The 19,983-nt window shown below is 37.4% G+C and overlaps 1 protein-coding gene across 2 annotated transcripts in view; it reads right to left on the bottom strand.

Annotated features, from left to right (window-relative positions):
• LOC118006400 (WD repeat-containing protein 70) overlaps positions 1–19,983 on the bottom strand; it is a 296,166-nt gene that overhangs the window by 207,659 nt on the left and 68,524 nt on the right. For both annotated transcript variants that reach the window (XM_034999023.1, XM_034999025.1), the window contains one exon: positions 1,082–1,235. In XM_034999023.1, the coding sequence (XP_034854914.1) occupies positions 1,082–1,235 (154 nt within the window). The remainder of the gene's footprint in view (positions 1–1,081; positions 1,236–19,983) is intronic.

Raw genomic sequence — 19,983 nt, 5'->3', positions numbered from 1 at the left:
CCAATCCATCACCTCTCCTGTATCCTCAACCTCTGGCACGTGATACTGCGGTTACTCTCCCTAAAGACCTGGGCAAATTTCTCCACCAATACCTGTGGTCCTGTGATTTGCTCTAGCCAATGGAATGTCCAGGGACTTATGAGCAAAGGCCTGAAATGTGCTTCCAGAGTTGAGGTTTCCTTCTTGTGTTTCTGCCATCACCATGTGAAAAACATGCCCTCAGGCAGCTCACTAGTGCAAGGAGGAGCAGGGACACATGGAACAGACCCAGACATTACCTGTAGCTTGGAGCCCACTCAGACATCCCACAGACATGTTAGTGATCATAAACAATCCATTCAGCCTGAGAGCATTTATGCGGCTATAGGTAAATGATACTTAACATAATTTCAAGATACTATTATCTCACTGAAAAATCTTTATATAAAGGGTTGATGAAACCCTCTTTCGTTCTTGTTCTAAAGCCTAGTCCAGAGCAGGTTCGTGGTATGTTGTTTCCAAAGACGGCTGCATCTATGTCTCCCATCCCATATCTTTTACAATGTGATCTTGTCATTCCCACACCAAACGGTGGAGTCTGTCTCTCCTCTCCTCAAATTTGAGTTGGCCCTACAATGCTATGTAAGACTTGAAGCCAGACCTTATAAAATCTGAAGTTTCCATGTTCATCCTTCATGGAACCCAGTCACCAAGCAAGAAGTCAAACCCCACTAAGTCCACCACACTGCTACGAAGCCTAAACTAGACACGTGGAAAGAGAGAGTGAGCACGCACGCACGTATGCACATGCACATTGTGGGTAAGAGGCAGGGCTGGAAACAGGATAGATACCATGGGGTAGAGCACCAACTATAAATCATCTGAGTGAGGCATTTTGAACATTAAAACCATCCTAGTGCCCCAGCTGACACTATATGAAGCAGAAGAACTTCCTGGTCAATCCACAGAATTATAAGAAATAATAATACACTGTTTAAAACCAGACACTAATTTTTAGGGTGAATTACAGCAACTCAATCAAATTGTTAATAAATGTGTGCTGAATTAATTAAATTCAATAAATATTTTGTTTAATGCTTACCTTGGTGTTTGCCATGTCCACAATATACTGGTCTCCCTTTATACATTCCATTACTTCAAAACCATCTCTGTCAATCACTTTGGCCTGAGAGCTTCCAGATACAACAAGAATCATGTCTCCTGTGTTACTATACTGTAGTGACTTGATCTGATGGCTATGTAAAAGAAAAAAGAAAATAGTGTTGTAAGACACTGGGCATAATGTTTACACTTTCACTACATTAAGCACTGCCAGAAAAAAGTCACACAACTGCACAAACTGATAATTCTTCAAAATCAGGATCATCAAACTCAAATGGGCCCTCAACACTAGTGGCTATCCTGTTAGCACTCTCCTCCCACTCACCACAGCATCTATTAAAATATCTACTCACCGTAGGTATCTTCAACCCAACCAACTGCCCTTCTTTCAGCTGTTGATTTGTCTGGCTCTTTCCCAAAAGCAACAAACAACAACTGCCTCAACTTCCTCCCACTAATGTCATAAACTCATCTGCATCTGAACACCTCTCTTCCTCCTCCTCTTTGATTACAATGGTGGATGGAAACCTCTTCCTGCCCAAGGCAAATCTAATACCTATATTCTGGATTTCATCCTTTCCAGTCTCCTCAGGAACTTCTGATTATCCTCTCTCCTCCCTTTCACAACCAAGTGTTTGAACAAGTTTTCATCTCCTCCATGTCTCCAGTACTACAGTATTCTTTTTTTTTTTTAAAGATTTTATTTATTAATTTGAGAGAGAGAATGAGAAAGAGAGCACATGAGAGGGGGGAGGGTCAGAGGGAGAAGCAGACTCCCTGCCGAGCAGCGAAGCCCGATGCGGGACTCGATCCTGGGACTCCAGGATCATGACCTGAGCCGAAGGCAGTTGCTTAACCAACTGAGCCACCCAGGCGCCCTACAGTATCCTTTGCACGCTCACCACTCCACTCATTCCCCCAGCTTCCAGGATTTGGTCTGCTGGTGGCTAACACCTAAACTCCCCATACAAGATTATGTTACCATTCCAAAGCAGCCCACATTCAGCCTGGCCAGTGTGCAGTAAAATGGTCCAGCCCCCTGCTTCAGTCTGGGATCCATGGGAAAAATTAAACCAGCTTCAGATTTCCCTGTGGGACCAGCTGAGGCTGCTTCTGCAACCACATGACAATGCAATTTCTGCGCCTTCCTAAGAGTGTTTCCCCTGCACCTTCTCTCTCAGGGGCTAATCCCAAAAGCACTCTTCAACCAACCTTCTGCATGCAAATCCTGGAATTTCAAAGAATGGTTTTGGTGAACCTGACCTGAGAGAGTTGGTATCAAAAGTGGTCCTATGAAGTCAATTCCAAGATGAGATCACCAATTGGATAGTAACGAGGACCCCATCACGGGGAGTACATAGTTCCTGACATGCTACAGCAGTGCAACTGCAACTGCTAAAAGCTCATCGTGAAAGGAAAGGTACTGGCTGGTGTAGTATTCCAGGCATTTGAGAGGTACAGGAAACCTAAGAACTGAAACAACTCTAGAACTGGATAGCTATTACTGGGTGTAGTCAATGCAATGAATAAAGACAATGAAAGGCTGAGGATGACTATCACCAATTAAAAACTACAGTGTGAAAAAAGCCAAAAGGCCTCTTTGGCAGCCTACAAAGACAGGGTTATTGTCCTTGTCAGGTAAGTGGTATGCGGTGACCGATCTGGTAAAGCATCTTTTTCCACCTCTATTAGGAAGCAAGACCAAAAACAGTTCACATTCACAGGTGACCAACAGCAGCATACATATGCATGCTTGAGCCAGGGCTACATTAATTTTCTGGCCCTTTGTGTTAACATAGTCCAAAGGGACCTAAACCATCTGGACAATCTGAAGAAATTCATGCTGGTCTGTGATCTAGATGACATTATGCTAATTGAATCGGGTGAGCAAAAAATCAAGTACATTGGTGAGAAACATGCTCTCCAGAAGACGTGAGATAAACCCTAGAAAAGATCAAGAGATTGAGACAAGGATGTGTAGGGAAGATGCATGTAGACAGACATAGGAAAAGTGGACACCAAATACGAAGCTCTTTGTATCCCATGTTAATCCAGACAACACCAACTTTGAAAGAGGCAATAAACCACAAAGACAAAGTGACTTGGCCAGTTGACATTAGCTAGCTTTTGTCATCATCCATACCACTGTTAATGCAATAGTCTTATAAGTGAAATAGTACAAAAAGGGATGGAAATTATGCATGGGACCAACAGCAACTCTGCAAAATTGACCTATTATTGCCAAAGGTCCAACCTGCCAGTAATAGAAGCCTATGATGAGCCCCACTCCCAAAATCAATACTAATCTAATGAGTAAGTAAAATACATAATATGAAAAACTGTAATAAGTATATGGGACAAAACTGGGTGGGGAGGGCAGAATGTGAACCAAGGGGACAGGGATATATGTTTTAAGTAAAGTGGTCAGGAAGTAAGTGACTAAGTAGGCTATGAAGTGAAGGACTAGGCTATGAAGATATTTTGATATCTGCTCTCCCTTTCCAAGGGAAGCAACAGCTACTAGGAAGGACCAAGAAGCAGCAACAGCTACTAGAAAGGACCTGCAGCAAAAGTGTGTCTGGCATTTCCCCAGTGTAACCGTAGCAGAGTGACCAAAGCAAACAGGAGTTGAAGAGGTCAGAAAGCAGCAAGTGGGGAGATGCAGATTAAGGAGGGCCACGTAAGCCACTGAAAGGACCTTGGCTTTTGTTCTCTCAGGGAGAAATTAGACGAAACCCACTGGAGTGCTTTGAGCTGAGCAATGACACAATCTGACCTACACTCTACAGAACCATTTTTTTGTGCCTGGACCATTCTGCACTCTGAAGTCTGTGGATTCCCTCTTAGTTATGTTTTTTAAACATATTAAAAAACTACATTAGACATATACTGGAAACCATTATTTATCACATAAATAACTAAAAAATATTTTTTTGAATTTGTGACATATGTGAGTTTCTGTACTAATGTATCAAGTAACTATGCATAGAGGCAGGTCTAATAACTACTGTAATTTCAAAGGAGTGATGAGCATAAACAATGTGTACTTCAATATGATTATTATAATAATAATGATATAATATGAAAGCATCTGGGGCGCCTGGGTGGCTCAGTTGGTTAAGCAACTGCCTTCGGCTCAGGTCATGATCCTGGAGTCCTGGGATTGAGTCCCGCATCGGGCTCCCTGCTCGGCAGGGAGTCTGCTTCTCCCTCTGACCCTCCTCCCTCTCATGCTCTCTGTCTCTCATTCTCTCTCTCTCAAATAAATAAATAAAATCTTTAAAAAATAAAAATAAAAATAAAAAAGAAAGCATCTGAACTTTGCAGGTACACCTGTGACTTTGTTGCCTACTTTCATAATTAAAGAAAATGGCTAAACATCATTTAGAGATTAGTGAAAAGAAATAATTTTTTATCCAAGTTCACAGAAATTGGGAGTACCAAATATTGAACTTATGAGTTGTAGAATTTAAAAAATAACTGTAATTAGGGGCGCCTGTGTGGCTCAGTCGTTAAGCGTCTGCCTTCAGCTCAGGTCATGATCTCAGGGTTCTGGGATCGAGTCCCGCATCGGGCTCCCTGTTCAGCAGGGAGCCTGCTTCTCCCTTTCACACTCCCCCTGTGTGTGTTCCCTTTCTCGCTAACTCTCTGTGTCAAATAAATAAATAAAATCTTTTAAAAATTAAAAAAAAAATAAAATAACTGTAATTAGGGGCGCCTGGGTGGCTAGTCATTAAGCATCTGCCTTCGGCTTGGGTCATGATTCCAGGGTCCTGGGATTGAGCCCCGCTTGGGGCTCCCTGCTCAGTGGGAGGCCTGCTTCTCCCTCTCCCACTCCCCCTGCTTGTGTTCCCTCTCTTGCTGTCTCTCTCTCTCTGCCAAGTAAAAAAATAAAATCTAAAAAAACAAAATAACTGTAATTAAGACAAGGTATATAATACATACATAAAACTGAAAATTAAAAAAAGAAATATGCAGAAATTTTAGAATGAAAACTACAATCACTGAGATTTAGAACTAATGGATGGGTTTAACAGCAGAGAATTAATGGTTAAAAGATCATTTTTAGACTTAAGCGTGGTGACAAAAAATGGAAAATGCAGAAAAAGTTTAAGGTACATATGACATATGGTGAAAAAGTCTCATATTAGAATTGCAGAATGGAAAAAGAGAGAAGCAGTCTGTAAAGAGGTGATTGTCAAAATTTTGGAAAAATCATAAAAGACACTAACCCAGAGATTCAATAAGTACTGTAAACCCCAAAAACGTAGCAAAAACCACACCCAGGCACATCACAGTAAAACTGCTGAAAGCCAAAGACAAAAGTAAAACCTTAAAAACATTTTTTTTCAAACATGGTTTCATCAGGAAAATTCAAAAGTAAAAGTACAATGAGATACCACTGTCTACCCACCAAATGACTATAATATAAAAGGCTAACAATACAAAGTATATTACTGGGACTGTGAAATGAAAAAAATCTACCTTCTGAGACAAAGAAAGCTGTCACATCAACAACTGCAATATATTCTATATTATAGGACCAGCACTGACCAACAGAACTTTCTGTGATGGTGGAAACATTCTACATCTGTGTTGTCCATTATGGTAACCACTAGCCACTAGCCACATGTTTCTATCAAGCACTAGAAATATGGCTAGTGCAACTAAGGAACTTAATTTTTAATTTTATTTAATTTAAAATTAAATAGCTACATAGGGCTAGTGGCTCGTGCACTGAGCAAGTGCAGCTGTTAACAATATGAAATAAATATAAAACAGTCTCAACTTTGGAACAACAGAAGATTCTTACTGGCTCATAAAACAGATGAAAAATGAAATACTAACAAAATGTTCTTTAGAAACAAAAGAAAACCTAATGAAATCTATTAAAGTCTACTTGGATGATAATAGTACCAGTACTAAAAAATCAGTTGTACAGTCCCTAAATGTGATTTCCAGTTACAAGTTTAGAAATGGATATTGAAGTAAACTCTCCATGTAAAAATTTCTTATTCACCATGCTAAAATACAGTCTGTAACATTCTTCAGAGATGGCATGGTAAAGTAACACACATCAAAGCAATCTTAAAGGATATGCTATCTCAGGTGCCATTCTCTCAAAAAAGAAATCACCAAATAAATACATATGGAAAGCAAACAATTAAACACCTTAAACAGATAATAATACACAAACCCATAAAGAATTCTGCTGGAGAACTAACTTAAAGTCCCAAATATAAAATTTCTCTATCAAAAAGCAAAACTGAAAATGTCTTTTTAAACTGTCCTCATAACTTCCTTTATGAATGTAACTCTGTTGGCAAAAAAAAAAAAAAGACAAAAAAACAGTCAAATTCTTTGATTTATCCTAAAAGGTCAATCTGAAAATAAAATAAATTTCAATGATTAAGACAATTTTAACAAAATTTTAGGCTATTTAGTCTTATTTAGATTTACTTTCTAAGTCTATAATTTCAAGGCTGAGAAATAAATGGATATTTTTTTTAAAAGATTTATTTATTCATTTGAGAGAGCGAGAATGAGAGAGAGTACATGAGAGGGGGGAGGGTCAGAGGGAGAAGCAGGCTCCTCGCTGAGCAGGGAGCCCGATGTGGGACTCGATCCCGGGACTCCAGGATCATGACCTGAGCCGAAGGCAGTTGCTTAACCAACTGAGCCACCCAGGCGCCCAATAAATGGATATTTTAGCAGAAAAAAATATTAATCATGATAATTTTGTCTCCTAGAAACAGAATATATACAAAAAATCAAAATTTAAGTGTATCTGGCTAAGCAACAAAAGAATTATTCTTCCTGGCTGGTGGCCAAATCCAAATTAGATATTTACCAATGAAACTGCTTTTCTTCACAGCTACTGCTAACTAGAAACTAGTGCTCAAAATTTAAACTGACCATTTCTCCTAAAATGCTGAAATTCTAGCTGATAGATTTTTTAATATTTATTCTTCAAAAAACCATTCTTAATGCATTGATTCAAAGTACTGATTCCAATGCAAAGATAATTCAAACAAAGCTCTGAGTGGGTTCTGAGGCTAGAATGTGTGACAGTGTGAGGAATTTCACCACAATACCCCAGATCAAAGGGTCAAGGTAGATGAGAAATTGAAGCTCCCAAACCAGATGCTCATGAGAAAGAAACCTAGAAAAGCAAATGTGGGGCTACTGCCAGGCCCTTCCTTCCTAAAAAGAAAAGCCTCTCTGGCCTTATACTAAATGCTAAAATGCTGGGAAGGAATGAGGCCCTTAGCAAAATTCTGACCAGGGTCCCAAATTTAAATGTTAAATCAAGAAGGAGGCCCCCATAATAAGCTATAAAATTATATGTTTCACCAGATCTGCCAGTTGTCCATTTATTGCCTCACAGCTCCAAATTCACCCTTCACTGCCTGCTCTGCAAAAATGAATTTGGGCCCTTTAAATAATCTTCCTTTGCCCTGGGGCATGAAGTTTTGCAGCTAGAGGGTGCTAGAGAGACACTGCAGGGTCCAGTGTGCTCCTCGTGGTGGGCTCCAGCACCCCACATGGCTTTAGTGTCTGGCTCCCACAGCCTGTACAGCATCTCTACGCCAGGCTGCTCAAGTACCTGGTGGTCAGCAACATCCAGCAGCTTCCCCCAGCACCTTCCTCTGGCAGTGCTACACCAGTGACTCTGGTGAGACAGGTTTCTGGAAAGTTCTGCTGTCAGAGCACAACAAATTCTTTATCATTCAACGAGCCAAAGCTTTGTCCTCTAAAATGTCTGGATCTCAGTCCCGGGGGCCTCTATGCTTGAATGCTTTATCTCCACCCTAGGGGTAATAGATGCTCCTTTTATCTGCTATTCCTGTATTCTTTAGAGTACTCTTTACTTCTTATTAGCCAATACCTCATTTCTCCAATCCTGTTAGTAACTCTTTATAATAAACTTCCCCCTTTTCAAATTGCTGTGTGCTTGCTCTCTACTTATGAGACCCTGCTTGATATACTAAATTTCAAGTGATTAATTAGAAACTGAGAAAAGTATTGGCAGTTTAATCCAATTTGTTTATATACACATTCACACGCAAATGTATATATATATATATACACACATATAGACAAACAAATTTATATGTATATATATATATATATATATAAACAAGCAGATCAGATTTTTTATAATTAGATAGTTCAGACTGCTAAAGCAAAGTAGTTCACAGGGTATATCTTTGTTAAGAGAACTCTCATTTTGGAGAAGTCGATTTTCTTCACTAACCATAAAAGATCTAGTACTTATGAGGGTGCCTGGGTGGCTCAGTTGGTTAAGCCGCTGCCTTCAGCTCAGGTCATGATCCCAGGGTCCTGGGATCGAGCCCTGCATTGGGTTCCCTGCTCAGTGGGAAGCCTGCTTCTCCCTCTCCCACTCCCCCTGCTTGTGTTCCCTCTCTTGCTGTGTCTCTCTCTGTCAAAATAAATAAATAAAATCTTTAAAAAAAAAAAAAAAGATCTAGTACTGTATGAGATCACTTTGTTTTCTCTGGTCAATCATTTTTATTTCTCTTTGGAAATAATTATCTAAAGAATAGCAAAATTTAAGAAGAAAAGGTAGTAAAAACAATCAGTGGCTCCATTTCTCTGGTTATATGCTCTATGAAATTGCTCTATTTATATTTGGAGGGAAATACAAAATCTCAACAATCCCACACTAATATTCACCTTACTTTAGCTATTACAGGCAAAGTTGATGTTTTCCCTCTATCACTGTTTTTCATGTGCTCTCTTTGTCAACATTAAAATGAAAAGTTAAGCATCAAGCTCATCATTCCTGTCCCACTTTGCTCTTAATTCTGCTAGCCACAGAGTTAAAAGGACAGGATTAAGGAGTCATTAGACACAGTACTAAGGAGAATTAAAGGGCTTCTTCAAGGGGTATAACATCTGCTCCTCAAATTCCTGCCTAAACAACTAAGATTCCGATCAAAGAGAAAAGAGGGAAAGCCAATCTGACAGTAAACTGGAGTCATGAGGAAGTGAATGTTCTCTCAGGGAGTAACTCTGACACCAGAGGAAGGCTTAGTGACATTGCACAATTCTTTCTGTGAAGTTATTCATGGGGCAAGTGGGAGTATATGAGTGTAAGTGAAGGGGAATGGGAAGGTGAAGATTGAGGATCCTTTTAAGTAGTTTTTGCTCAGCTAGCAAAACAAGCTGGGACATGCAAGACAGATCAACACAGCTGTTTGGGGCTGTCACTTGGGGCTCAGGAGCCAACGTGTCCTGATGTAGTGAAAAGTGCACTGGAATGTGAGTCAGGAGGCCAGGGATCCAAGTCTTCACTCTGCTGTTAAGTGGCTGTGTGAGGGTGAACAGGCCCTTCAGCTTCACTCGGTTCAGCCTCCCCCATCTTTTGGAAAATTAACTGATGCAACTAGTGGGCAGCACCATGCAGAGGTGCTCCTGAGAGAGAGTTCAGGTACTAACTGTATAACTTTGCTGAGTCCTGGTTTCTTGCACTGAAAGAACCTGGAGAAATAACACTTACAGGATCGGGATGAGGAGTAAAAATAATATACATAAAGACACCTAATACAGCACGTGAAATGAGTAGTTGCTATTATTGTTACTTCTTTATTTCTGAGGTCTCTTTAAGATTTGACAGGTATAAAATCTTGGCAGCCAACTATAATGAATATACTCGAATACGCTGAGTATTTCAAATTTATTACAAGTCAAGTTAGTATAAGTTTATCATATTTTTTAATTACCTATTAACCAAAATACTCATGAGAAACATCCTTACATTTTTTCTTACTTTCTGCACCAACTCAAAAAACTCAAGTCTTATGTCAAATGTGACTACTACATTTTTAGAAAAAAAGGATGATAATAATTACAGAAAATACAGTTTCAGATTTGCATGCCATTTTCCAGGTATGCAATATATATTATCCAGGGCTGGGAACAGGGCAAGAAAGCAAGAGACCTGAAGTAGAGCCATCAAAGTTTTCTGTATGAGAATATCAGAAAATACTAATTTATTCCATGCCAAAATAAATATTCAGCTACTTCAGTATTTTAGCTTTAAATTTAAGAATAGATTTCCAGTGCAAAATATTAAGAATATGTCACTTACCAGCTTAAACATGCCAAAGGTTAGTAAGCTAGTAGTAACTTGACAAAATACTGTATCTGTCAAACAAAATTAAAGCCAGAGAAAATTCTATTCAGGACTATATATACATAATTTTACTAAAGCTAATCTATAACTCTTCCCTTCCATTACAATGCATATTCTTATTTAGAAATGTGATAAAATTACTCTATCAATCAAGTATAGATTAATAGCTTCATGACATTATATGATTTCGCAGTAAAGTTCCATGTTAAAATAGGATAGTCAATCCAAAAGGCAAGGAATGAAAATACCTAAACAGTATGTTTTCACGTCTTCTGAAGATTAGAGAAATATGATCAAAAACAGCCAACCAATGAGAATGACTTGAAAGAGCTAAGGCTTTGTTCTGAGTATTCCCAACAGTTTCCTTTATGATAATGTTGATGCTAAAAATAACTCAAGTCTTAATTCTAGTAGCAGAACAACAGGGGCTCAGGATTTCACAATGAATAAAAGGTGCTGAGGGAACACATACAAGAGGGACCTACTTTATTAGAAAGCCTCTCTGGAAAAGCAATGTTTAGGTGGAGACCTAAGCATAAGGAGCTACCTGTTTGTAAAGGGGGAGCAGGTACCAGGGAGCAGGGAAGAGCATTCTAAGCAGAAAACAAAGTATATACTGTGTAAAAATCTCTCAGCCATTCTGCTAGAGCAAGGGAAGAAATAAGCAATGGCCAGATCACAAGGAACATTATAAACCATGGCATTTGGGTTTTAGTCAAAATGTATCAGGAAGGCATCACAGGGATTTAGCATGAACAGTGGGCAAAACAGTAAAGAGACTGATGCAGAATTCTAAGTGAGTTTTAAGCCTGAGGTGAACCCTAAGGCAGGGATTGTAAAAGAAACTGTAGAGGCAGGAGAAGTAAGGAGCATGGTACCTACGGAGTATAGGTACAATACATGAAAGTACTTTTTTCTCCAAATCTTGCATCAGAATTCACACTTTACATCTTGATAGATATTACCAAACTGTTCTGTGGAAAAAAGGTTTAGTAAATGATATCCCATCTTTGCCTTCTCCCAACATTGGATAGCATGCATCTCTTTCTCCTTTGCCAGTCTAAGTGACAAGTAGTACCTCATTGGCATTCTAATTTTTCCTTCCTTTACTGTTAATAAAGTTGAGTATCCATTTTCATGTTTATTGGCCAGTTATATTTCTTCTGCTGTTATCTGTTAATTCATTTCCTTTGACCAGTTTTAATTTTCAAATATCCCTTTCCTTAGTGATTTGTAGAAACTATGTATTATGGATAGCAGCCCATTACTTTCAATATGTATTCCAACTTATTTTTGAGTTGATAATTTGTCTTTTAATTTTCTTTACGATGTCTTTTGTTTTCCTAAGTATAAAATATCCTTTTAATTATGACAGCAATTATACTGTTTTGCCATGCCATGTAAAAGTATAAAGTGAAAGTTCTTCTTTTCCCCCACAGAGTACACTTCCATTTGCAAGATATAACCTCCTAAACTTTCTCTAGTAGCTGAAAAATGTAAATATGTAAGTTATATATTACAAAAAGGGGGCACCTAGGTGGCTCAGTCGATTAAGGGTCTGCCTTAAGCTCAGGTCATGATCTCAGGGTCCTGGGATCGAGTCCCACATCGGGCTCTCTGCTCAGCAGGGAGTCTGCTTTTCCCTCTCACTCTCCCTCTTTACTCTCCCTCTCTCTCTCAAATAAATATTTTTTTAAAAGTTTAAAAAATAAAAAGGGAATTTTTGGTAAGTGCTTTTTATTTAATAAACATTAAAAAATGTTTCTTTCTATCTAAAAACATTTCAAGAAAATACGGCTTTGAGCAAAAAACAGGCAAGGACAGAAAACAATATGTAAAAATACATTAAGGCTGCTTTTCAAAAGACACTTAGGAAAAGGAAAAGCTGCAGATTTAGAGGAAATATTTAAGATACACAAATCTTATAAAGAACTTTATCAACCAACCTGAGAAGAACAACTCAATTTTTCAAATGGACAAAAGATTTGGACAGCTCCCTAAAGAAGACATACATAATGAAAGACATAAAAAGATGCTCAGCATCACACTAATTATGGAAATTCAAATTAAAACCATTTACGTATCACTACATACCCAAAACAATGGCTAAATTTTAAATACTGATACCACCAAGTGTACCTAAGGATGTAAATTAACTAAAATTCATACAATGCTGCTTAGAAAGCAAAATGCTATAGGCACTTTTGAAAAGTATGGCAATTTCTCATAAAGTTAACATACACATAGCATACGAGCCAACAACTCACTCCAAATTTACTCTATTTGCCCAAGGAAATTAAAACATTTATCTACAAAAAGACCTGTACAGAAATATTCACAGCAGTTTCATTCAAATATCTAAAAACTGGAAGCAACCCAAATGTCTAACTGGTGAACAGAGAAACAATCTATAGTGTATTCATATGAGGAATACTACACAGCAATGAAAAGGACAAAACCTACTGAGAGAGGCAACAACAAAATCAGATCAATGGTTGCCTGGGTGTCAGGAGAAGGGACTGAGCACAAAGTGACTGGAGGGAACTTTAGGGGATAATGAAATGTTCTTTATCTTGACTGTGGTGCTGGTAATATGACTGTATGCATTTCTCAGAACTCCTGGAACTGCACACTTGAAAGGAATATATTTTACTGTACATAAATTATGCCTGAGTAAATATGACTTTTAAAAGTTCACTAAGGTGCAGCCACTATGGAAGACAGTATGGAGGTTTCCTCAAAAAGTTGAAAATAGAGCTACCCTACGACCCAGCAATTGCACTACTGGGTATTTACCCCAAAGATACAAATGTAGTCATCAAAGGGGCACCTGCACCCCAATGTTCATTGGGTTGATGTGGTGGAATGGAATGGAATATTACGCAGCCATCAAAAAATGAAATCTTGCCATTTGCAACGACGTGGATGGAACTAGAGGGTATTATGCTAAGTGAAATAAGTCAATCACAGAAAGACAATTATCATATGATCTCACTGATATGTGGAATTTAAGAAACAAGGCAGAAGATCATAGGGGAAGAGGAAAAAAATGAAACAAAACAAAACCAGAGAGGGAGACAAACCGTATAAGAGACTCTTAATCTTAGGAAACAAACTGAGGGTTGCTGGAGGGGAGGGGGGTAGGGGGATGGGATAACTGGGTGATGGACACTGGGGAGGGTATGTGTTGTAATGAGCACCGGGTATTATATAAGACTAATGAATTAAAGACCTGTACCCCTGAAACAAATAATAGATTATATGTTAATTGAATTTAAATTTTAAAAAAATACAAATATATATATAGGTAAGATATAAGTCAAATGAAATAAATATGACTCTTCTAAAAAATAAAAAAATAAAAGTTCATTAAAACCAATGAGGAACTGAATTATAGTAAGAAATTAGTGAAGTAGTTTAGTTTAAGGGGTTTTCACAGATTGGAGGGGGGAAAAAAGGGAGAGAGAGAGAGAAAGAGAGAAAGAACAGAGTCAGAAAAAAGAAAAGGTAAATGGAGAAGAGGTAACAGAGAAACAAGGTTGGATAGACAGTACTCTTAAAGGAGATCAGCAGAGAGAACAGCCTAAACAACTGTCCGAAGGTAGAGGTACAATCCAATTTTATGTTACTAACAAAAACTTAGTAATGGGAAATAATACTTGAAAGGTATGAGAGATATCAACCTGTGAGACTCTACTCTCACATTAAATGACTAAGATAAATAAGAACTAATATCACTGAGTGCTGCTTGACCAAGTGCCACACACTGTGCTACATACATTATTTCATATAATCATTATCACAACCCAAAGAAATGGGTATTGTTAAATCTATTTTACAGGCTAGGAAACCAACAGTCGAAGTGATAAAATAACTTGCCTATTCACACAGCAAATGAACAGGCCAAGACAGAATTCGAATTCAGACTTACATGACTCAGAATCCACACTCTTACCACCCATCACACACATTGACTCCATGGTAATATTTAATTGTAAAATTGAATCTTATATAAATCGGTCTGCTATGGAAAAGAAAGGGGGGGAAATACTCCAATGGAAGCCTAGGAAAGTAATGAAGCTTCCCCCATCCCACTATAACTGACAGTTATGACATAAGCTCAGCTGAATTAGCAGAGAAGACGGTGTATAATGCCCAATGGCTACAGCATTGGTTCATCCATTCTAATTTCTAGCAATAGACATTTTTAAATTTCTGAATCTAGGGTTAACCTAGGAAGGCAAAATACTAAAGTATTATTTTTCTTTGTTTAACCAAATGAATGAAATAACAAATATATACTAAGAAATGCAAACGACATTTCCAAAAGTAGAAATCATACCTCAGGGGCAATCAATTTTAATACAAAATGAATAGAAATCATAAGATGCAATAAAACTCATTAATCAGTTATCTTAAGAATACATGCCCTGTTTTTTGTTTTTTAAAAGAACTAAACAGATCAGCCTGAAGACTCAACATCACCAACAGTGCAGAGCCATAGATTTCAAAAGCTGCCTGTTCCTATTTGCCCTTAACTGATAGGGTTTAAGTCAAAGAGTTTAGGTCTTCCAGGAAAAGAAATCTGTATGCTTCCTTTCTTTTTGAAAAGACAGGTACACTTGGTGAAAAATGGTCTTCTACTCTATACAACAAGAAACTTTTTTAAAAAGATTTATTTGAGAGAGAGAGCACAAGCAGGAGGGGCAGAGGGAGAGGTAGAGAAAATCTCAAGCCGACTCTACACTGAGTGCAGAACCTGCCTGACTCGGAGCTCAATCTCACAACCCTGAGATCACAACCTGAGTGGAAACCAAGAGTCGGACACTTAACCTTCTGTGCCACCCAGGCGCCCCTACAACAAGAACCTTTTTAAGAAAAATATGAGAATATTCTATTATTTACAACATATTTAACAAAGAATAAATTCCCATTATCTGCCTGGCAGTATTCCATGTACTGGAACACAAGTAAACAAATGTGAAAAACAGATTGTGTCTGATGGTGGTAAATACTATAAAGGAAATAAATCAGAGCAATGAACAGAGTAATGGCAATGGAGAGAAGCTACTTTGTGATGGGATGCTTAGGAAAGGGCTCTGAGGAGCTGACATTTAAGCTGAGACACAGTACAAGAGTTCGCTGATGTTTAGTTAACAAGATAAAATTCACAAATTATGTAACTTGACAACAGTTACAGAAGGCAGCAGAAACGCAGGAAATTAAGTTTTAAAAAATGCTTAAGCTTATATAATTTTACAAAGCAAATATCAAAGAGAAAGGGAAAATATATTCAGATACATACTGTTTATCAAAGAATATTAACTGTGCTTTTTCCCACATACCATTTCACCTCCTATTAAAGCTTTCTGTTGATGCACATGGTCTCATTTGACCTTCATACAGACCAAGTAAACAACCTCCTCTCCAGTTAGTAAACCACAAGAAGTTTTATCAATGCCTCGAACTATCCCAACATACATGAGAATAACTTGTGATTTTAGCAACCTAATATTACAACTGAAGGCATCTTACTTTCCAACTTTTTCCTTCTTACTGGTGATATCCAAGATTAGTTACAAACAAATAAAAGCTTGTTATATGTAAGGCTGAAGGAGGCTAGAGGATGTGGTATTCTACCTAGCATACAGCCTAATTAATGATGCCACTGATCGGTAATATCTATGGGGGGAAAAGTCATACATGGCAAAATTTGCAAAATCTAGTAGTTAATATATAACATATTAACATATTAATAAGGTAAGTTATAAAGCAAGTTTACCAATTTACTAATAAATATAAAAAGTTCAAATATATGTTGTCATTAACCTGAATTAATGAACTAGATCAAGTGAAAAGAGACACAACGACATGATTACTGAAATATATGTAACTCTGCTTCCATACACATCAACTCATACAAGTCATGGGTCTCAGTTTGCAAGGGGACTCTCTGTCCACCTTCACCTTCTTTTTCAGAACTAACTGATAACACACAGAGAGAAAGCACAAATGCCTAAACAAATCACTAATCTTATCATGCAATTATGTGAAATGAATAAACTATTATGATGCACAAATATCAGCTGTAAAGTAACAAAAAACAACTTCCCTAAAAGCCAAAACATTATTACCTCAGTTACACGGCATGGGCAGTGAATAAAGTATTGAGATATGTAAGGCTTACAAATAAAGGAATTAAGCAAACACACACCCTCAACTGTTTCTAATAGCACTTATTCTAAATGGTTTCAATCCCTCTGTGCTTTTGTATAACATAATGATTAATGGTACATGCTCTACAGTTAGAATGCCTGCATTCAAATCCCTGGTCTATCACTTTGTGTGACCTTAGGCTAATTAATTAATCTCTCTAAGCCTCCATTTCCACATCCATAAGACAGGGATAATAAATGTATCTATGACACACGGCAGTTATAAGAATTAACTGATATGAAGAACTCAGCCAGACTCAATAAACTATTATGCAAACAGATCATATCTTCTTTGTTCTTTAACAAAAGAAAACATTTATTCCTGCATTAAATAAGTAGAATATACACATAGTTAAAACTCAAAAGATATAAAAGGGACAAGTAACAACATGTTTTCTTCCCATCTTGGTCTCCCAGATAACCATTTCTTTTCCCTATAAACAACTAGTGTTATTGGTTTCTTCTCTACCTTTCCAGAAACATTTTATGCATATATATGCAAATAGTACATATTGTTTTTTCCAAGCTTTTAAAAAAAAGCTATATACTATTCTCTAAAAAAAACAACTATATACTCTTCTATACTATGCTTTTTTAACTCTACATATTTTGAGGATTGTTCCACAATTGATCCTTTTCTCAATGCCTTAGGTCAGTATTTTTCAAATATGAGTAGTAACACCTGCCTTTTGATGGGAGAACAGCTTAGAGATCATTTTGTGATGACAAATTATTATTATATTACTTAACTGCATATAAACAGGTGACAAGGGTCCTTATCCTTACAACTCTTATAAAACTATGAATTTAAAAGTAAACATTAACCACTCCACACCCACAGAAATGACCATCATGGAAAAGATAGTACCATATGATGGTGAAAATGTAAAGACACTGGAACCCTTATATACTGCCAGTACAAATATAAAATGGTGCAATCACTCTGGAAAACAGTTTGTCAGGTTACTAATATATTAAACATAAATTTACCATATGACCTAGCAATTCCCAATCTAGGTAGTATCAACCTAAGAAAGATAGATGGAAACATCCCAAGACTTGTACACAAATGTTCATAGCAGCATTATTCATAATAGCCAAAATGTGCAAATAACCCAAATGTGTCCACCAACTGGTGAATGGACAAACAAAATATGCCATATATACATTCATACATAAATACAAAATGCAATACTATTTGATCATAAAAAGGAACAAAGTACAGATGTGTCCTACAATATAGATGAACCTCAAAAACATTATAAGAGGGACGCCTGGGTGGCTCAGTCGGTTAAGCGCCTGCCTTTGGCTCAGGTCATGATCCCAGGGTCCTGGGATCGAGTCCCACATCGGGCTCCCTGCTCCGTGGGGAGCCTGCTTCTCCCTCTGCCTCTGCCTCTCTCTCTCTCTCTCATGAATAAATAAATTTTTAAAAAATCTTTAAAAAAAAAAAGAAAAAAAGAAAAAAAACATTATAAGAGGCCAGATACAAGAGACCACATACTGTATGATTCCATGTATATGAAATGTCCAGAAAAAGCAAACTGAGAAAGAAAGATTAGCAGCTGCCTAAGGCTGGAGGTGGAAATGAAGAGTGACCACAATGGGAATGAGATTTGATTTTAGAGTGATGGAAATCAGACTGTGGTACTGGTTGCACAATTCTGTAAGTTTACTAACAATTATTGAATTGCACACTTATAATGAATGAATTTTATGTTATGTAGACGGTACCTCAATAAAGTGATTTTTTAAGTAAATACTAAAACAAAAGATCCAATAGAATTCAAATTAATTTTGAGATGTTTGCTGAAACAATATCATACAGAATGAAACAACTTCTTTATTGTGTAACAAATTAATTATGTCCACCTACCTAAGTCCTCTAACCTACCTTCGGATCAGCTAGTTAATGAATATTTATTGCCTGCTATATAGCACATGCCTATTTTACTGTGTTCCACTGATGACTCAATTTCCCCCCCCAATTGTCTCTTTTATAACTACTGTGAAAAATTTATTCATACATCACTTCATGACAAAACAAACCTTCACTTGGTGCCAACACATTTATGTATGATGTGTGTCTCTGCTCCTTTCTCACTAGGCCCTGGCAACTGTAAGTGAAAAGAGTACTTCAGCCCAAATGATTTTAAACATATAGGTAAACAAATACGGGCATTAGGGATGGGCCAAAGATTATCAAAATGAAAAAACAATACTTTCTAATTAATGAAAGAAATTCATGAGCCCCTAAAAGTATGCCCATAAAACCCAATTTGAGAACTCTGTAATGTGCAGTGTCAGAAGTTACTCAAGTATGTAGAGCAGTTCTGCTATGTGTCCATTCACAAATTGGCTTTGGGAAGATGATCTCTAATGCATGATCAAAAACAACCTTGTCTTCAATTATGAAATGGAAATTAAGCATTTACAAATCAAGTAAGAATAATAATTTTAAAGAAACACCTAATGAAAAATAGAATTCATCCACATGAAAAGGCTGAACATTTAAGACAAATGATTAACAAACTATTGAAACCATATCATGTGATAAAAATCTTGAGGGGGTCTTGATATAGACCCCTGTGTTGGGCTCTGTGCTCAGCGGAGAGTCTGCTTGAGATTCTTTCCTTCTGCCCCTCCCTGCTCTCTCTCCCTCTCTCTCAAATAAATCTTAAAAAAAAGATATATATCTTTTATACACACACATACACATATACACACACACACACAATGGAATATTACTCAGTCATTTAAAAAAATGAAATCATGTTATTTGCAATAATGTGAATGGATGTAGAGGGTATTCTGCTAAATGAAGTAAGTCAAAGACAAATACTGTATGATTTCACTGATACATGGAACCTAAAACACAAAACCAACAGACTCTTATACAGAGAACTCATGGTTGCTAGAAAGGAGGTGGGGGGGCAGTATGAGAAATAGGCAAAGAAGATTAAGATACCCAGTTATAAAATAAATTAAGTTATGGAAATGAAAAGTATAGTATTGGAAATGTAGTCAATAATATTGCAATAATATTGTACGATGACACATGGTGTCTACACTTATCATGATGAGCACTGAGTAAAGAATTGTCAAGGGACGCCTGGGTGGCTCAGTCAGTTAAGCGGCTGCCTTCGGCCCGGGTCATGATCCCAGGGTCCTGGGATCGAGTCCCACATCAGGCTCCTTGCTCAGCAGGGAGCCTGCTTCTCTCTCTCTCTCCCTCTGCTTGTGCTCTCTCTGTCAAATAAATAAAATCTTTAAAAAAAAAAAAAAAAAGAATTGTCAAATCACTATGTTGTACACCTGAAACTAATGTAACGTTTTATGTCAACTATAGTTCAATAATAAGTGCTTTTTAAAAATACAGGCAATCAGCAGCATTATTTACAATAGCCAAACTATAGAAGCAGCCCAAGTGTCCACTGACAGATGAATGGATAAAGCACATACACACCAGACTAATGTAACATTGTAGGTTAACTACACTGGAATTAA

The sequence above is a fragment of the Mirounga leonina genome, unplaced genomic scaffold, assembly GCF_011800145.1.
Source record: "Mirounga leonina isolate KUSES-001 unplaced genomic scaffold, KU_Mleo_1.0 Mir_96, whole genome shotgun sequence".
Taxonomy (NCBI): domain Eukaryota; kingdom Metazoa; phylum Chordata; class Mammalia; order Carnivora; family Phocidae; genus Mirounga; species Mirounga leonina.
Note: the sequence above shows the minus strand (reverse complement) of the source record. Positions and strands in the feature narration are given on the sequence as shown.